The 20,590-nt window shown below is 37.3% G+C and overlaps 1 protein-coding gene across 1 annotated transcript in view; it reads left to right on the top strand.

The window, feature by feature from the left end:
• Nucleotides 1-2,950, top strand: part of LOC129224569 (uncharacterized) — a 36,841-nt gene extending 33,891 nt beyond the window's left edge. The window contains exon 3 of the mRNA XM_054859046.1: nt 2,729-2,950. Coding sequence (XP_054715021.1) covers nt 2,729-2,907 — 179 coding nt within the window. The 3' untranslated portion in view covers nt 2,908-2,950. The remainder of the gene's footprint in view (nt 1-2,728) is intronic.
• Nucleotides 2,951-20,590: the final 17,640 nt, after the last annotated feature.

The following is a 20,590-nucleotide window of genomic DNA, read 5'->3' on the forward strand; positions in this document are numbered from 1 at the left end:
AATGTTTTTGAGTCCTTCTTTTAAAGAATGTTTTCATATTTCGCTCATTAAACGGAGTGTTTCCGAATTTCACGCGAATAAAGAAAAGTTTTAGTCTTGGTTTTTTCGTAAAGCGTCTTTTTTCGATAAAGCTAGCACTCAGAAAGAATGAATGCACCCGCAATAGATTTCACTCTTTTTAAGAGTTATTTTTTCGCTCTTTTGAATTAAGAGTGTATATATATATATATGGTTTTGACTTAATCAGTGCCCCCCCCCCCATTTAAAAGACTTAAAAGGATTGGGGGGGTCGATTGAACTCCCCCTGGCTTTGAGAAATCAATACATTGCCATATCTATATATACACTACACTGCTGACCACACAAAATGCAATATCAAGAATATCCAGACATGTATCACAGCAAAATTTATTTGGCAAATAACATGTGCAAAGATCAAACGCTTAAAATTATTGCCTCTTCGGACGTGTGGTTGATGACAGAATCAGTATTTGGTGTAGCCGCCATTGTTGGCAAAAACCACTACCGCACGTCTCGGCATACAATCAAAGAGAATAGGCTTTTTGTGTCTTTGGAGTGTTGTAGTCCACGCGGCTTCTAAATATTGCCAAAGTTGATCTGGTGTATCACGGGCCAGTCGTTGTGCTAGCATGAACCACACGTTTTCGAATAGCAATAAATCGGGAGAACAAGCAGACCAAGGAAGCAACTCCATCTGATGGTAAAGAAGAAGAACTCTTGAATAATGTTTGCCACGTGTGGTCGCGCATTATCCTGTTGGAATGTGGCGGATGGTAAGCTCTGAATGTATGGGAGAATCACAGGCTCCAACACCTGTGAGATGTAGCGCTATCTGTTCAGTGTAAAAGCAGTGCGTACTAGAGGGGAAATTCAATACCACTTCAAACTAGAATACCGGGTACAGGCAGGGGCGAGCACAGAAACTTTTGGGCCCGTCACAAATGAATTTCCCGGGTCTAATTCCATGTTGTTTACACCTATATTTCACGCCTAGCTTTAAAAATATTGGGCCCCCTCAGGCTCAGCTCGGGCTAGCAGAGGTCCCTTCTCCCCCCCCCCCCCCCGTGCACGCCCCTGAGTACAGGACGAGTGTGGCCAAAACCTCCAAGACTCAAGGGCCCCTTTTGTCGCCAGGTCCCACCATGAAAATTATACTATCTCAAAGGACCGGGTCCAACAGTTTAGTAGCTTCTCACCATAGTCTCTCCAAAATCGAATCCGACTTTCGTGATGTTGCAGGCAGAAGGGGATTTCCTCAATAAGCATAATGTTGCACCATTCCATTGTCTATGTCCGCCATTCATTCATATAAACGCCCTGTGGTTTCCAGTCAAAAGTAAACGAAGCAGTGGGCTCCTTGAGGACATTTCACTCTGCTGCAAACAGCGTCGAATGGTACGAGCGGACATTGAATGATGCGCAACAGACCATGGAGCAGGAATTACTGAATGGAGGGAGCAAGTTCAATCATTGGCTTAGCAGAAGCTGAGGCTAGGACGCTAAGTCACGTGTCTCAACAGCGACGCATGGCTGACACGTTTTGCGTGAAACTTGCGAAAGAAACCTGATTTGTTTTAATGCTTTGCTTTAAAATCTATCACGTGAATTGGGATCTTCGGCTCAAGAAAGAAAGTCTCCATTTTATCTCTTCTCAGTGCAACAGACGGAATCTGTTGCCCTATGGGTCCGTGATGAGGCTGTGCGATCCATCACTCTGCAATGAGGTGTGTGCGATCGACCCCGTCAGTCCGTCCGCGTCCTTCAGTCGGTTCTTCCTGCATCCAGCGATTACAGATCCGCAACACGTTGCCCGATTTCTCTGAAGGATAATCCGCAATGCCTATGGGTTGTTAATCTTCCGCAGTCGAATGCAGAAACTTATTGGTTGTTCTCTGCAAAACGTATTCATACCATTAGATTTTTTCCCCCCTCGCGAGAAAAATTTTCAAGTTTGGTGCAAAGACCATGATGTTAATCAGGAAATATCCAGCTCAAAGGGGGAGGGGCAGACCCATCATTTGGGCAATGAAGGGTAGAGGGTCAGTTGCCCTCCTTGGATTTTGGAAACACGTATCCGCCATAAGCGGGCGCGACTGTACACTGTTAAAAAAAATCCTGAAATTTTACGGTAAAAGTTACTGGAATCTATATTGCGAGTAACTTTTACCGTAAAATCCTATTTTAGTGTCAAATTTTACGATAGACTAAACGAGAGTTAAAAAACACATTATGCGAGTAGCAGGTTCGATCTCGGGACCTTCGTATTGGCAGGCGGCTGGCTTTGCTGACCACTTTACCAGTTGGGATACATCGAATAAGGGGAAATACGGTGTCACCTCCTCCGCAGTGTAAGTCACGTGGTGTATCCATTGGCGCTGCAATAGTTTATTTTATTTCGTACAATTCACTGTAAAAAAATGTTTGTACTGTAAACACTCTATTTTACAGTTCTATTTACCACAAAAGTTTTCTGAATTTTTAACAGTGTAGATGAATCTTAAACAATAAGTCGTATGCGTATCTGCTCAAAATCTTACTGCTTATTTCTTAGACGTATTGCTAAAAGGACTTCTTTCCATCAAAATTTTCAGTGCTCCTTCCCCCACAGTTCTTGAGTTTATTTCCACATAATTTCTCTCTCTTTTTTGCTTTACTAACTACCAATCTTTCTTGTGGTTGCTTACGTTTATTATGTTTCTATTCATAGGTTATCAACTTGAAAATGATGGTTATATGCCAGCTGGAATTTTTGCACTCATGACGTTGAAATGGACAGTTATGCTCTTTTTGGCTGGAAAGAAATATGAGGAGTTTTTAAGCTCGCCTGAACAACAAGAGTTTGCATACACGAACACTAGCAATCAAGCCTATTCTAGACAGATTTAGAAAGAAAAAAAAACAATATATCAATAAATTATTGCTTCGTTTTGATTTATTAACGATGTGTATTTCTCCCCCCCCCCCCCCGTTTTGTATGACTATTAACTTGTAGTACCTGGACAGTCGAGCCTCGCTCGGCTTTAAATTTTTTTTTTCTTTTTTTTTTTTTTGTCAACTCGTATTTTTCTAAGGTTTCATACTTTTTTCAAATATACTTGAAAAGCATCATGTTAACGAAATATTATTGTCATCGCCAGTCGTTGGATATGCTTCCGAGAAGCGAGAGAGATACATGTAATCATCTCATCAGAATCATCTCAGCTATAAGAATCCTACAACTGAATATAGACCTCCCCTCCCCCACAAACATTCACCTACAGCAGTGCTTCTCAACCTTTTTTACTTTGCGGCACACTTGAGAAATTTCTAGATCAACGGGGCACACTGAACTTAATTTCGCAATGGTAATATAGAAATGTTTTCATCATTCATTGGTAAAAAGAAGGGGAAGGAGGGGAAGTGGACTTTTTTTGTATGAATGAAATAATTATAACAAACGTAGTGCATTTAAATTTATTTAGAAAGCAGAAATATTTCGAATGTATTGAGGTTGATAATGAACAACAAAACTATAGCTATTTACAGAAAATTATGCTTCATATGTTTCAAAGCATTTCTGTCAAACATGTCATTAAAGGGCACACTGCAGTTAAACGATTTATCAAATCATGTTTTAAGAAAGAAGCAAAGAAGAAATTAAAACCAAGCACCTAACTTCCGTTTGACACTAATTTTTGACGTTTGATGTTCGGCTCAATGCTGGAAAGAGCTTCACAAAGTTCTTGATCCAGGCTCTTTAGAGATAATCTTTTACTGTTTTTTTTTTTTTTTTAAATATAAGTGCGAAGGCTGAGAGGCTGAGTTCGTAAATATATGTAGTTGAAAATGGTAGCAGCACATCAATAGCAAGACAAGAGATAGTGGGATACTCATTTTTAACCAACAACCAAAATTCGTCCAGAGGCACTTCGCTCAACTTAAGTTTATGAGTATTCTCGCGCCTTCAAAGAAAGGCCTTTAACTGATGCATCCGCAGATGAAGATAATGGATCGCGAATTCAGTCATACTGTTCTGTGTTACTATTCTTGAAATAGTGCTTAAACTTGTCCTGAAGTATGACCAAATGTTCTGCCACCACATTCAGCAGCTTTTCTTCCATGCCATTTCCTTCACATACCATGTTGACGATCCGTTTGAACATGTCCAATGAGTCACGATCTACTTCTCTCCACAGCTAAATTTTTTATTTGAACCCGTTTAGCTTGTCCATACTGTCACCGAATTCTCTCCTTGTCCTTGCATTTTCGGATTCAATTTGTTAAGGTTTTCAAAAATGTCAGCCATGTGCCCTTGTTTTGCCAGCCAATATTTGTCTTCATAGGCGTCGGAACGGGGGGAGCTGAGGGAGCTTGAGCTCCCCCTGGAATATTTCAGACCGGCTTAGCTCCGCCGGAAAATTCTTGCACTGCTGCTTTTTGCCGTACATTGTTTACCTCAAACCTGATTTCAAAAATGTGATCTGTCTTTTTTGGGAATTTCGGAATTTCTACCCAATGAGCAACAAAAGCAGTGAGAAGACGAAGTGGTCAGTGCACTTGCATTCACCTTCACCTTTTGTTTCACTGTTTAAACACCCTTGATTGCCGAAATGCGGGAAAATGGACTCTACTCCGCGGCCTGCGAAAATCAGTACCAGTCAGAGGCGTAGAACAACCAAACATTTTTTTTTTGGGGGGGGGGGGGCACCAGAGCCATCACCAAGAAGGGTTTTGCTACCCCCCCCCCGGCCCAGTTTTTCAGAAATGGCGTCACCAATTTCATATCAGTAATGAAAAAAAAAAGCAGAAAGGAAACCTTTACGATTTTAAGAACATGTAACAGAAATGATAAGTGAACAAATAGAATAAAAGTGTCGAAAAGAGTTTTTTCTGCAAAATTTGAAAGCAAATGCAATCTCTGAATATTATTTAGGAACATCCAAGCAAGGTTATGCATTATGATTTACCTCTGAGGAGCGCTGAAACGAACGTTTCGAACATTTTTTAACGAAAAGAATGTATTCAGTGTTTAGTACAAATCTATGACAAGCGTCAGTCTAGTAAAACAATGAATACGTAAATAAACATAACTTCATAGGGGCTGCCGGCATTTTTAAATTTTTTTTTTTCTTTTTGTAAAAATATCATCATGAAAATAGTGATTAAGTAGAGAAAAATATATGTGCCACCAAAATACATTTTAATTAGAGAAAAAGTTGAAACAGAGTATGGCGAGATTTAAAAATGTCATGACTAGTCACACCACTGCTAGTGTGCTAGTTCTAAGTGTTTAAATACAAAAGGCGAAATTAAACGAAAATTTTATCGCGATGTTCTGGAGACATGACATCTAAAACAAAAGAAAGTAAAAACTAAGATAAGTCTGAACTACCAAAAAATTCAAAATGTTTTTTTTTTTTTTTTATTGACGGGGGCCGCAAACGCTTGTACTTCAAACAAATAAAAATATCAGACTAGAAATTGAAAATTTTATTATGGAAAAACCAAACCACTCAAATAATTTTGGAAATGAATAGCACCTGAGAGCGAAGACACATTGGCTTGGTTGGATAAAGCAGCGTGCTAATGAGGGAAAGGGTGGGAGCTCAAATCTGGGCCGAAAAATATCGTTTTAATGGGTTTTTGCTTTTCAGCAGAATTTTAATCCAAGTTTCCGCTAATATGCAAAATTCTAAGCTGTATATCTGTTGTTGTTAAAATCAGGAAACAAAACATTGATTTTAAGAGGGTAAATCAAAGTTTGACTTTGCAGAAGGATAAATTTCAATTTATTTTGCTGCTTTACTACGCATTGCTTTGGTCTATAGCATCTCGAGGTTGCACTGAAATCAGAAAATTCTTCCTTTGAACTCGAATGCTTCGCGTGGGTCAACTAGTCATCTAAAATTGCGTTTCTGGAATTTCACTATCGGAAAATTTCTGAAGACGGATCCCGAACCTCTCCTCCCAGTAACATAGCCAACTATCATCTAAAACTGTTTTGACAACTACTTCGAAAATTTTATTGATGAGCTTCAGCCCCTCCACCTCTACCAATATAATTTAAAATAATCTTAAATTTCGTTTAAGGTCTTACCTTTCAAATAATTACTGGGGTAAAGCACCGAAAATTCACCCCTAACATCATTAAAAGTCAAGTAAAATTGTTTTTGGTGCTCCAATTTGGAAAAAATTTCAGTCTTCATAACGATATCAAAGATGGCACGCAGCTGCGTTTCTTAGATTGTTTATTTAAAGAAAAAATTCTGGGAGGGGGGGCCCCGGATTTCTCCTCTAATTAACATCTCCGAATAATGTGTAAAACTGCGTTTTCAGAACAACAATTTTGAAAAATTTCCAGGAAGAACCCTAAAATATCAACCTTCATAACGTAATTAGAGAAAAAATATAAAATTTTTCAAGTTTCAATTTTGAAAAATGCCGAGGAAAACGCTCCCAGGCCACTTTTCCACCCTAGCATTAACAAAGATCATCTAGAATACATTTTTAAGACCACACAAATTAGAAAAAACACACAAATTAGAAAAAACATCCTATTTTTGATTTTTGGGCTAATTTCTTCATAATTCTGGAACAAAAGATTAAGTGTCTAGCAAGCTGGGGATGATGAGTCAGTTTGGCATTTAAATATGAATAGCATGGGTGCTCCAGACATAACTAAAAAAGATTGCTAAGGTTGTTTGTACTTGTTCAAATAATTTCAACTTTCCAAAAACTTATCTCATTTTTAAGTTATCTGACCCCTCAGATTATACTTTACGAAGTTACAATTATTCTTGTTTTTTTGCTTTCTAAATTACGGTTTTTTCGTCAGTTACAGATATATTTTCATGACAAAATTGTTACTTTTCATCCACTATTGCATAAAAAAAAACCCAACAACATTATTATATTAATATTTTATAGTTTCTATCAAAGACTTTTACAAAAACTTATCTGAACAATATAATATATAACGAATACTTCATTTTAACACATTTCCAACGTTCTGTTTCTCCGCCCTCCTGTTTCATCTATTCGCCTTTTTCTAGTTCTCAGAAAATAAGAAATTCTTCTAAATGCTACGCTGTCGAAGCCTCCCCTTTCCTCCAAAATTATTACAGAGCACCTCAAATTTTGTTTTCAAGGCTCCGATTCCCTGAAAATTACCGGAAGAGAGTCCCTGGATATCTTGCCATCCAACAACATGGGAAATCATGTAATGTTCCGTTTTTGGGACTTCAATTTAAAAAAAATTGCTGGGCCCCTAACGCCAACAAATATGATCCACAGTCGCGTGTTTTAGCAATTACAATTTCGAAAAAATTAACGAGAAGGAACCTCTGAACCTTTTCTGATAACACCATTGAAAAACGCTCTCTAGTAGGACTTCAAGTTTAAAAATTTCCAAAGTAGAGCCCTAGTACAGTCTTTTCCTCTGACATCATTGAAGGTTGTCTACAATTACGTTTAAGACTTCGAAATCGAAATATTCGGCGGGAGACGTAAATCGATTCGAAAAATCGATCGAGGACAATCCTTCGAGTCATATTTTCACTAAAGTCAACAAATATGGTATACAATCGCGTTTTTAAGACATTAATTTCGAAAAATTTTCAGGGAAGGTATTCAAAACTTTTCTCCCCTTAACATTACCTAAGATCGCCTAAAAATTCGTTTTTAGAACAAGAATTCTGAAAACTTTCTGGGGGAGGATCCCCGAAACTCCTCTATTTCTACGTGCTCATCATCGAGTACTGATTGAGCTTCTTTCAAAACCAGAAGTTTTATCACCTCATTCTCTCCACAAACAATTGATACAAGATAAAAAAGAGATGGAAGCTTCGGAGCTAATTTCATATGTAGAAAAAAAAATTAAGTCCCTCCCCCCCACCAATTATTTTAAGGGGCCCTTACATACCAGACACTTCTCATAATGTGTCCCAGCTCCCCCTACTTCTACAAAGTTCCTACGCCTCTGTTTGTCTTGCACCAAACTGGCGTACTGCATTTCGTTTTTTAAAATCAAAAACTGTCGTACCTCTTCCCTCAATTCAAAAATTCTTGATAGTACCTCACTACTTGAAAGCCAGCGGATCTTTACATGAAGAAGTTGATCTGCCCCATTTCTTCACAAAGTATGGAGAAAAGGCGAGAATTACGCAGCCTCGATTTTATGAAATTTACGATTTTCACGACTTCAGCTTGTCTGGTAAATTCTGCCATGAGAGCTTCACGATGGAGGAAACAGTGTATGGTTTTAATTTCTATTTTACCAAGACTCAGAACCGAGCTTTGAGAAACTACGATAAAAAGAAATTAGTATCGGAACTCGAAAAGAGGAAAACGAAAGCTAAAGCTGAGGCTAAAATTTCAGGGGGAGGGTACAACGATACTCCCGTTTGCGAAAGATTTAGAAAAATTCTGTATAATTAGTTGATTTCGTGGAAATTTAAATCCGTTTTCAAAAACTGAAAGTAATAGGATCACAAGAAGTTTAAAAGAGGTGGGGCAGTAAATCCCGCCTCTCCCCTTGTCGGGTATGTTTTATTGCACATGATCGAAGGGGTGAATTGAGAAGTTACGGAACGATACAAACGCTATTCGGTCGTAACTTTAAAATGAAATACGTCAAGGCTCTTTCTTTTTATATTACTACGAAAATACCGCGGCACACCGGTTGCGAAGCCCTGACCTAGAGAAACTCGGTGCTGGTTGCCTGAAAATATTTAAAAAATTGCTACTATTGAAAATGCGCAGCGACCTTCTTATAACACTGAAGTACCAAACAAAGAAGATTCTGAATGCAATTAAATCAATATTTTGCTTTAAACTATCTGTTGCATTTTTGTTTGCTTTGGTGAAATCGGCTCTGAACCTAATACTTCCTTCTATTCTATGTTGCGATTCACAATTTTATCCCAATCGAGATTATCATTTGGAATAAGTACTTTTAGTGTAGTTGGTCACTTTGCGCCAGGAAATGTTACATACAGCATGCTATCCATAAAAACTGATGATCCACAAACCACTTATTCCAGGCTAGTGTCCATTGAAATTTCACGTTACCTCTTTTTTGTATATATGTAAGAACCGCCGCTCGGTTCTTATTACGAATCTTGTTGCAGTGTTGTGCCGTGATAATCCACCACGTAGGAAGAGGACAGAGCTACATTCACAAATCACATCTTTATTTTTACATAGACTATAACAGCGGGAACTTCTCTGAACTAACCAACTTGTTTAGTTGTGCCACGATTTTTATATAGGGAATATCATTAAGAGATTACAGATAATTATCCCTCGATCATGTGATCTCACGTGATCTATATAGGAGGAGCAGATTGCAATAACGAAATATTATTGGGCTTTGCACCGCAGACAGAGGCTGGCTTAAGTCTGGAGGGAAAAATAGTGTCTGGCAGGTACTTTAAGGGAAAACGCATCTGAGCCTGAAACATAGCCATATATGGTATGAGAAGCATTTAAGTGTGTAATAAATAATGTCTGTGACTCATACGCGCTGACATATAAGTGAACAGAACTTAATATGGAAAAGGCCTAGCAAAGGATTTTTCATATTACATCCCCCCTCCCCCAAAGAATACGACAGGATTGCAGAAGAAAAAAAAAATGAAGACGGGAAATTATCTGCAACCTCTTTCCTTTTTTTTTTTTTTTTCAATCTTCTGAAATGTTATAACATTATACACATTACATATACAATAACACTACAGTTATAAAAACACAGTACAATTAAAATGACATTGTAGTTTGAGGTAAAATTATGTAACACTCAATACTTTTTGTAAGTTCTCTACATAATTCAACATATGTACTCAACATTCTTTCTTATTTTAGCTCAAAGATGAACAATAATATTATTTCACTCGTGAGATAGCTTGAAGTTGCTCGGTACATTATATTTCCTCAGTTTAGATATATGAACTGTTTGTGTTTTTTCCTAATTTATCTATGAGTGTTTCTATTAACGGCAATGGTTCTGCATCTGATTTTGTATTTTGGTTCAATTTCCTGTAGTCTATGCATAATCGACTTTTTTTATTTTCGTCTTTTTTAAAAACTAGGGTAACAGGCGCACTATAAGGACTTGAGCTCTCTTTTATTATTTTTGCTTTTAACAGTTCTCGAATTTGATTGTCAATTTCTTCCTGTTGTTTAGGGAACGTTTTATATGCCCTTAATGTCACCGGTAAGTCGGATGTTAACCTTACCCGTTGTGGTTCAATTCTAATAGTTCCAACATCATACTTATTTATTGAAAATATATCGTCATAATTTTGAAGCATTTCCTTCAGATCCGCATATTCTCCGTTTTCCGATTCCCCGTTGATTGACTGACGTGAGCGTAGGCCTCCACCCCCGCAATCCAACACGGAAACCTTAGAAAAATGAAGAGGATCATTTATTTCGCTTCTCCAAATTTTCTTTTTTTCTCCTTCTTGATTACTGGTGCTATTAATTGCCTTTTTTATGCCGTTTTCAGTTCGATTTTCCTTAAAACATTTTTTCTTTTTAGTTTTGTTAACTTTTTTCCTACGCTTACTTTTCTTTAATTTAGTATTTTCATTTCCAGGATCATTATTTTCACCGTCCTTAACCTTGATTTCAGGCAAAATGTGCAAAGACAAATCATTTAGCGCGGACTCAGAAAAAGTGATCAGTTTTTTCCGATCCTGCATAACGACCCGTCTCATACAGTCAATGACTAAATGAAATCGAATGCAACTCTTTAAACCTAATATGGCATATGGTAAATCGGTGTCTAGAATAAAAAATTCCACCGGTCTAGCGATATTACCAACTTTAAGGTGGAGCGTACATGTTCGGTTAAGTGTCAGAACTCCCTGGGTTTGCTTAACATTCACGATTGTTTTTTCTTCAATCAAGACATTTAATGTTTTTGCAATCACACTAGGAATAATGTTTAAGGTTGATCCTGTATCTAAATTTAAACAAATCTTTTGTAATAAATTCGAGTTTCTTTTATTTTTAGTGTACACTTCATTATATAATTTATTTTCATTATATAATTTCTTTTCACTTTTGTAGATTATTTCGCCTTCTATATACCCGGGAACTAGTAATTGTCATGCTTCATTTGAATTTTCCTCTCCTTCCCTAAATTGTTTATCCTTATTCGGGGACTCTAGTAATGGTTCAACCGTCGAGGTATTTGGTTTATTTATGCAGGTTTGTCCCCAATGATATGCATTAATAATTCCTTGTTGTGCGCAGAATTTACAAGGATTAGGCGGTAGCTCCAGTGTATAATGTGTTGTTTGTTTTTTACGGGCGTTCTTTTCCTCGTTTTGGTTTAAAACACGACGTTTGTCCTGTGGTTGACTAAAATTATTTCGTGGAAAATTATTTCTACTTTGGTAAGCGTAATTAGGGTTTTGCCGAAAATTGTTTTGCATTTGGTTTCGCAATATCCAGTTTTGATAAAATTGGGTAGGTCCCCTATAAGAACTTGGTTGTTGTGTCTTGATCTTAAATTCATTTTTTGACATTTCATGTGGTACCTCGTTAATTATCTTAGTGACCACTTGAAGCCATTCTGTGGGAGTTTGCGGGTCTTTAATTAGCAGAAAAGATTTAATTTGTTGCGGCAACCCAACTGAGAGTCCTTCTAGAATATGTTTGTTACTGAGATTTATTTTCCTCCCCAGTTCTACTTTTTCAGTGAAATAAGAGAATAATTCTTTGGCGTTTCCCGAGAATCTTAAGTTCTGGAAATCTGTGAAACTACTCATCGGGGTGAAATAATGTTCCTCAAAAATGACTATTATCTCGCGAAAAGAAGTGCAACACAAACATTGATTAACATAGATTTTTAAGGCGGATCCGCGAATAAATTTCTGAAATTTTTTTAACTTCCAGCTATCGTTTAATTTATTTAGGTTCGTTTGTTGGTTAAAATGAGCTAACCAAGCTGAAAAATTTATTCCCAACTCTGGCTCAAACAATAAGGTTTCTGGATTGCTACCCGTATTCGTTTGTTTTGCTTCATTTTCAGAAGCAGAAATCCCGGCTAAATTTAGTTCTTGTATTCTCTCAGTAACAGTTTGGCATTCCGCATCTGTGTTATTTACGTTTAATTCAGGCGGTACCTCAGCTTGAGTTTCAGCATCTTTTCGATTTGATTCTTTGTTTTCCATTTTTGAATAATTTTATTAGAAGGGACTATTCCTGGGTCATTTTCTATTTCAAGGTTTTGACTAGTTTTGCCACTACGCAATATTATTATCTCTAATTTCATCAAACTTTAAAGCATTTCTTCTACTTTCCACATTCATATTCAAATTATTTAGTAAAATTTTAACAAATGCTACAAATTAAAGACATATAAAAATAGTACCACAAAAGAGACTGTCTTACTTTAAATCAGAACAGAAAACACATTTTCATTACATGAAACATTTTTGGCAACCAAACAAAATACTACCATAACGGCATGAGCCTTTTAAAGAGCTTGGCCGATAAATATTATACATATTAACCATAATTAATGCAAAGAGATCATGAAAACCTTTCCCTAGAAATCACAATATGAACGAAAATACGTATTTCAAGAAAGTAAAAGTATCATATTCCGAAATCTAAAAACAAATGTAACTCAATCACCAGCCTGATCTCAAGATTTCAGTTGAACGAAAGGGAAAAAAAAAAACACACAAGAGATCCTTGCAAATCGAACTTTCAACGAGCGAGGCCCCTTTCATCTGATCATCACAGTAAACCATATGGTGGCACAATTTATCACCAGCAAGTGGATCCTAATGATGTTTTCGCACACTGGATGGGTCACACTCTCACATTCAACATATGCGCTGAGCACCAACACTCGGAAAAATCTTCGCTGGAGTTCCACTGAAATGATCTCTGGTCTCCATCTGGCACTTAAAACTTTCTTTTTCTTTCTTAGGATATTCTGAAGTGGTTTCACTGTTGTTAGCGGTTAACTCCGAAAGATACTGTTTCGATGTCTTGAAGCAAAAAATCCTCTTGCGGATGAAGCATGGTATTATCTTACGCAAATCACTCAATGCTGTAAAAATTTTAAAATGCTACAGCTCTGCCCTCATTTATCATCCTACCGGCTTGCAAGAACCGCGGCTCGGTTCTTATTACGAATCTTGTTGCAGTGTTGTGCCGTGATAATCCACCACGTAGGAAGAGGACAGAGCTACATTCACAAATCACATCTTTATTTTTACATAGACTATAACAGCGGGAACTTCTCTGAACTAACCAACTTGTTTAGTTGTGCCACGATTTTTATATAGGGAATATCATTAAGAGATTACAGATAATTATCCCTCGATCATGTGATCTCACGTGATCTATATAGGAGGAGCAGATTGCAATAACGAAATATTATTGGGCTTTGCACCGCAGACAGAGGCTGGCTTAAGTCTGGAGGGAAAAATAGTGTCTGGCAGGTACTTTAAGGGAAAACGCATCTGAGCCTGCAACATAGCCATATATGGTATGAGAAGCATTTAAGTGTGTAATAAATAATGTCTGTGACTCATACGCGCTGACATATAAGTGAACAGAACTTAATATGGAAAAGGCCTAGCAAAGGATTTTTCATATTACATATATATATATATATATATATATATATATATATATATATATATATATATATATATATATATATATATATATATAGTGTGTGTGTGTGTGTGTAAAATTTCGTTTTTTTCTATAAGAATTTGACTTGCTGATTTCGAATCCGTTGAGTGCCAGACGCTAAACCTTGAGCGTTTTTACACTGCTCGACATTGAAAATGCAACACCAAGAAGGAGTGGTCAGAAAGTGATGAAATTTGGAAAAAAGACAGAGACAGCAAGGAATAATAAATGATCTTAATTTCAAAATGATAGGCAGAATGCAGAGCGAGAATGGCGTTGGCTCAGTAGGATCTAGGACCACCGCGGGCAGCGATACACGAAGAAACACGTCTATAGGCATAGAGTCAATAAGGGTGCGAATGATGTCCAGAGGGATGGCTCTCCATTCCCTTTCAACCATTTGCCACAGTTCGTATTCAGAACGAGTCAGGGACAGAGTCTGAAAACGGCGTCCAATCACATCCCGCACATGTTCGATTGGTGACAGGTCAGGAGAGTATGGTGGCCAGAGAAGTATCTGTGTGCCTTGGAGAGCATGTTGGCAGCTGCGAGCACTGTGTAGTCGGGGGCGTTATCCTGCTGAAAAATTGCATTAGGTAGCCCTTGAAGGTAAAGGATTGCCACCGGTCGCAACATATTATCCAAGTATCGTTGGGTCGTCATAGTGCCCTGAATATGAACTAGAGGTGATATGGAATTGTACGCAATTGCGCCCCATACCATTATGCCACGTTGTCGTGCGGTGGGACGTTCCACATTTACTGCCCGATTCGATCTGCCTCCACGTCGACGCCGCACACGTGTACGGCGACTATCAATTGATAAGCAGAAGCGGGATTCATCTGAGAACACATTTCGCCACATTGTCATCCACGTCGCTCTAGTCCGGCACCATACTAAACGTTGCTGTCTATGTTGTGGGGTCAATGGCAGTCTTCTTAGCGGACGCCGTGATTACAGACCACGTGCGACCAAACGACGGGAAATGGTATAAGGAGTATAAATTAAATCATCGGAGTTTTTTTGCCTTCAATTCCCTTGACTTGAACACTAAATATATTTCAAAACTGAAATATTTAAAAGAAAAAAAAAACTTGAATGACTAAATGAAGTTATATATTAGCAAAAAATTTTTTTGATTAAATTAATTCAACTGTTTTCGTAGCAAAATACATTTTTAATTTACTGATTTGCTACATGAGTAATAAATACATTAGTAAGACTATAATTAAAATTAATAGGCGGCTCCGCGAAAATCAAGCATTCCAATGCGAGAGAATTAAATATTGTTCAAGACAAGATTCCTCCTTCGAAAAATTGCGCCGTTCACGCCAAAACCAATTGACCTGAGAGTGACGCATTGCGCAGCTGACAAAAGCTGGTCTACGTCGTAAAGCCACAACGTAAGAAATTTAAAGTTTCTTAGATTTTTACGGGACCCTTCATCAGATCCAGACAAAATAAACATGTGACCGTCTGGAAAGTATACACTTCCAAACAAAATAAGAATTTTTCAAATCGGTCCAGTATTCTTGGAGTAATACGAAGATATACATATAAAAAAGCGCAAGACGAAATCATAACCTCCTTTTTTGAAGTCTGTTAAAAACAATTAAATACCTGCAATGAAAACTGTTGCATTTGTACAATGTATATATTTCAAAATCCATGAGAGTGGGGGGGGGGTAACCCCCCCCCTGGATGTGTGTAAAAATATTGCTTGCAATGTTAGTAATATGTACCAAATTCAACTTTTATTTAATTACCCTTTCATGAAAAGGAATAGTGTGATATATACAGATAAGTACAGTAATACGAAAACATACATAAAAAACCGCAAGATGAAACCCCCTTTTTTGAAACCCGTAAAAAAGTAGGCAATTTCTACTTGAAAGAATGGGAGACTATTTTCCTTGTTTGGCGACTATTTTTCATTTAAGAGGCTATCATAACGACTATTTTTAGGACTATAACCCAATGGTAGACCTGTTATTTTGCATTCAAAGCCAAACGAATATTCAAGTGATCTTTTACACGGCGCACAATCATACAACACGGACGCTGACGATTTTCTGCAACACGCAAATCCATCAGCTGGCTGCCAGGGTTCAAGGCGTATAAGACAAACGCCTTGTCATCACGCCACGTCGCCGACGTGAAGCTATTTTAAAACTAGTATGTTGTGACCATCACGAAACTTTCTTCTATATTTTTCCTTTTTCTGATCCCTCCCCATGCTTGACGAGGAAGCAATATTCCTAACAAAAACAAAATTACACATGCAAAAACTTGACGACCATCCCAATGTCTGAATTATTGTAAAAACAAAACAAAGAGCGAATATTGAAAGTTACTTTAAAAGCCTTACTTGAATTAATTACAAATATTTTATTTATTAACAAACATAAGATGGCAACAGTTAAAAATTTTAAATCATTGAGATAATATTTCCGATCATTTTCATACAATTAAAATCACGAGAAATACGCAGACGACAATCTATTACGATTTATCTTTCTTATTGTTGCATTAATAAAACTATTTTTATTCGCAAAAAAAAAAAAAAAAAAAAAAAAAAAAAATCAACACCTCTTGGAGCGATTGGAGTAAAAATTGAACCAAAGCCTGTTTACGTATGGATTCACATATATTCCAAATTTCAACCAGAACGTAGCATTACTTCTTGAGATAGGGCACTCACAATGGAAAAAAAGAACGGGAGATTGCGCTACGCCCTTTTTAGCTGTTGACACCAAAATAAAGTCAGCTCTTATACCCACTAAGGGCTACTTGTCAAAAAAATTTTGTTTGATTCCGTTCGTTATTTCTTGAGATACAGCAGTCACAATTGACGACAAAAAACGTTCTATAACTCAACCCCCGTTTGAGCTATTGACACCAAAATTGAATCAGCACCTGCTCCTGTTAGGGGCAACATATGGACCAAATTTTGTTTGATTCCGCCAGTTACTTCCTGAGGAATAGCAAGCACACGTAACTCAAAAAACGTCCCATTGCTCCACCCCCTTGGAGGAATTCGCGCCAAAAACCAATGGGCACAAGTTCACATAGGGGCACATATGTGTACCAAATTTCGTTCAATTTCATTTGGTAGTTTTTGCTGTAGAGTGGCCACAAGAAACTGGTCACCCACAGACGTGACACACATACACACACACACACACACACACACACACACACACACAGACATTTTCCAAAAATAGTCGAAATGGACTCAGCACACCTCAAAACGTTCGAATCCGTCAAAATTCGAAATTCGAAAATTTGCACGAATCCAATACTTTCTTCTATATAGTATTAGATATAGAAGAAAGTAAAAATCGAATTATATGAATAAATAAATTTGACTTTTCAGTGATTAAAAATCGAAATGATATAAACTAGTATGTTGTGGCCATCACGAAACTTTCTTCTGTATTTTTCCTTTTTCTGATCCCTCCCCATGCTTGACGAAGAAGCAATATTCCTAACAAAAACAAAATTACACATGCAAAAACTGGACGACCATCCCAATGTTTGAATTATTGTAAAAGCAAAGCAAAGAGCGAAAATTGAAAGTTATTTTAAAAGCCTTGCTTGAATTAATTACAAATATTTTATTTATTAAAAAACATAAGATGGCAACAGTTAAAAATTTTAAATCATTGAGATAATATTTCCTATCATTTCCATACAATTAAAATCCCGAGAAATACGCAGACGACAATCTATTACGATTTATCTTTCTTATTGTTGCATTAATAAAGCTATTTTTATTCGCTAAAAAATAATGATAATAAAAATAAATCAGCACCTCTTGGCGCGATTGGCGCCAAAATTGAACCAAAGCCTGTTTACATATGGATTCACATATATTCCAAATTTCAACCAGAACGTAGCACTACTTCTTGAGATAGGGCACTCACAATGTAAAAAAAGAACGGGCGATTGCGCTACCCCCTTTTTAGCTGTTGACACCAAAATAAAATCAGCTTTTATACCCACTAAGGGCTACTTGCCGATAAATTTTTCTTTCATTCCGTTCATTATTTCTTGAGATACAGCAGTCACAATTGACGACCAAAAACGTTCTATAGCTCAACCCCCGTTTGAGTTATTGACACCGAAATTGAATCAGCACCTGTTCCTGTTAATGGCAACATATGGACCAAATTTTGTTTGATTCCGCCAGTTACTTCCTGAGGAATAGCAATCACGCGTAACTCAAAAAACGTCCAATTCCTCCACCCCCCTTGGAGGAATTCGCGCCAAAAACCAATGGGCACAAGTTCACATAGGGGCACATATGTACCAAATTTCGTTCGATTCCGTGCGGTAGATTTTGCTGTAGAGCGGTCACAAAAAACTGGTCACACACAGACGTGACACACATACACACACACATACACACACACACACACACACACACACACACACACACACACACACACACACACACACACACACAGACATTTTCCAAAAATAGTCGAAATGGACTCAGCACACCTCAAAACGTTCGAATCCGTCAAAATTCGAAATTCGAAAATTTGCACGAATCCAATACTTTCTTCTATATATTAGATATAGAAGAAAGTAAAAATGAATTTATCTCTTTGGTCAAGATTGAAAAAAATCATTTCAGCGAGTTAAAATATCTTCTGATTTTTTTATTCATAACAAAACCAGGCAAAAAGAACGCCGATAAATCGTTGTACTTAGAAAGTTATACCCAGGGACGTCCGTCGCTAGGTCAAAAATCTGAGGGTGTGTATGCATTTGACGGCCCCTTAATTGTTTTAAACGCATGTTCCAATATGCAGAGAGAGAGAGAAGATTCCGTTTCTGGTTTAGCAGGGATAGTCATATTAAAGGATAATATTGAATCAGAAATAGTGGGTGTCGGAAGGCTACCTCCTGAAATTTTTTCAAAATTGAAGATATAAAAACGCAGTTTTAGACTGTATTTTAAGTTGGGGAGGAAGGAGAGAGGAGATCCAGGAAAGCCTCTCCCGGTAATTTTTCCAAATTTAAGTTCCCAATACAGAACTGTATGTAATGATTGATTATGTTCAGGAGAGAGAAGGGGTTCGGGGGTTCTCCACCGAGAATTTTTCAAGATTGTTATTTGAAAAACGCAGTTTTAAACGATCTATGGAGAGACTCGGGGTTATCCCCCGATATTTTTCCAAAATTTTAAATTCCAAACTCACAATTGTGAATTACTTCTGATTGTAACAAGTAAAGGGGGGGGAGGTCCGGGGGCTCTCCCCCGGGAAAAATTTGAAAATTATAATTTGAAAAATGCAGTTTTAGACGAACTGTATGAAGGGAAAGAGAGATTCGGCGGTCATCCCCCCGAAATTTTTTGAAATTGAAGCCATAAGAACGCTGTTGTAGGCTTTTTTTGTTTAAATGTGCACCGCCAGTTTCTTGAAATTAAAGCTCCGAAAACGTAATTTAAGCCAACCTTCGTTGAAAGCGGGGGGGGGGGGGGAGTTTTGAAGGGGCTCGCGCACAGAAATAATTGAAGCACTAAAAGCGGGATTTAAGACGTTTATCGATGGTGTTGGCTAGAGAGAGAGAGAGGGGGGAGGAAGCATTCTCTCGAAAAATTTTCGATCTGTAGAAAACGCAGTTTTAGAAGATTTTTGGTAATGTTAATGGGTGGAGAGATTCGGTGTCCTACCCTGGCAAATTTTCAAAATAGAAATTCAGTTAACGCAATCATGGGCAATTTTCAATACTGTTAGAGAAATAGGGGATTTAAGAGATCTCCCCCGAAAAATTTTCTGAATTAAAGCCTTAACAATGAAATTTTTGAGGAAAATATTAGGAGGAGAACAGGTTCGGAAGACCTCTGGAAGTTTTTTTAAATTTAAAGTCCAAAAGACGAAATTTATTCCATCTTGAATAATGATGAATGAGTAATTGAGAGGGCTTTTATGGGGGGTTACGTTGGGAGCACTCTCAAGGTTTTTCGATATTGCAGTCCTAAATACTCATGTGTAGGCGATCTTTAATGCCGTTAGAGCAAGGAATGGGGTTTGAGAACGCTTTCCCGGAATTTTGTAAAAACCTAAGTTTTAAAAACTCACATCCTTTGAGCTTTGGGGCTTTTTTTTTGGCTTTGGAAACGTAAAAAGAAGGGTTTGGAGTTCCCCACTCTTTCCTCAGTTTGGCTATATCCCTATCTTCATTTTAAATTTTAATTATTGATAAAAATATTGTATCAAGACTTTCTTTCAATTTTCCTTTGCCGAAAACGATTTTTTGCTTGAATTATCCATAGTAAAATTTCCAGCTTCCAGCCTAATACTTTTGTTTCCCTGAAATACATGAGTCTGCGGCTCCAAAAAAAGAATTTTTAACATTTTGAACGGATGTGGTAATTTTCTGTGATACCTTAGGTCTTTATTCCACTTCATTTTATTTTAAATATGCATCCAGTATCTTTTGATCATGCTTTGATTTGCTTACGATTTTTACATTAGAGCATTTAGAACTTCTAGTGTGAGTATTCATTGCAATACTTTTAATCTCTCTCTGCATTAACTGTTTTTTTTTTTCTATTTGAATGTATTTCGGTGACCCATGCATTTTTCTCCAATTAACAACGATTTTCAGGACATATTTTCATCAAAAAAATTACATATGGGAATGTTTCGGCGGCCCAATGAAGCTATCCTATTTATTTATCTTTTTTTCAATGAGAATTGAAAAACCTTGGTTTTGTATAACCAGGGCCCCGAGAGACAAAGCGTGAACCACGTTAGTTTTGTTGCCGGTCCTCCCTCTCATTATGCTAATTTTACTCTATGCAATATACTTTAATTTGAGTCGGGCCAATAGCTTCTGGTTATAGCCAGACATACCCACTCTGCGGCTGCGGCATAGTGAACAGTGCACTGAATACTTGTTTTTTGCG

Source organism: Uloborus diversus, chromosome 6 (assembly GCF_026930045.1).
Source record: "Uloborus diversus isolate 005 chromosome 6, Udiv.v.3.1, whole genome shotgun sequence".
Classification (NCBI taxonomy): Eukaryota; Metazoa; Arthropoda; class Arachnida; order Araneae; family Uloboridae; genus Uloborus; species Uloborus diversus.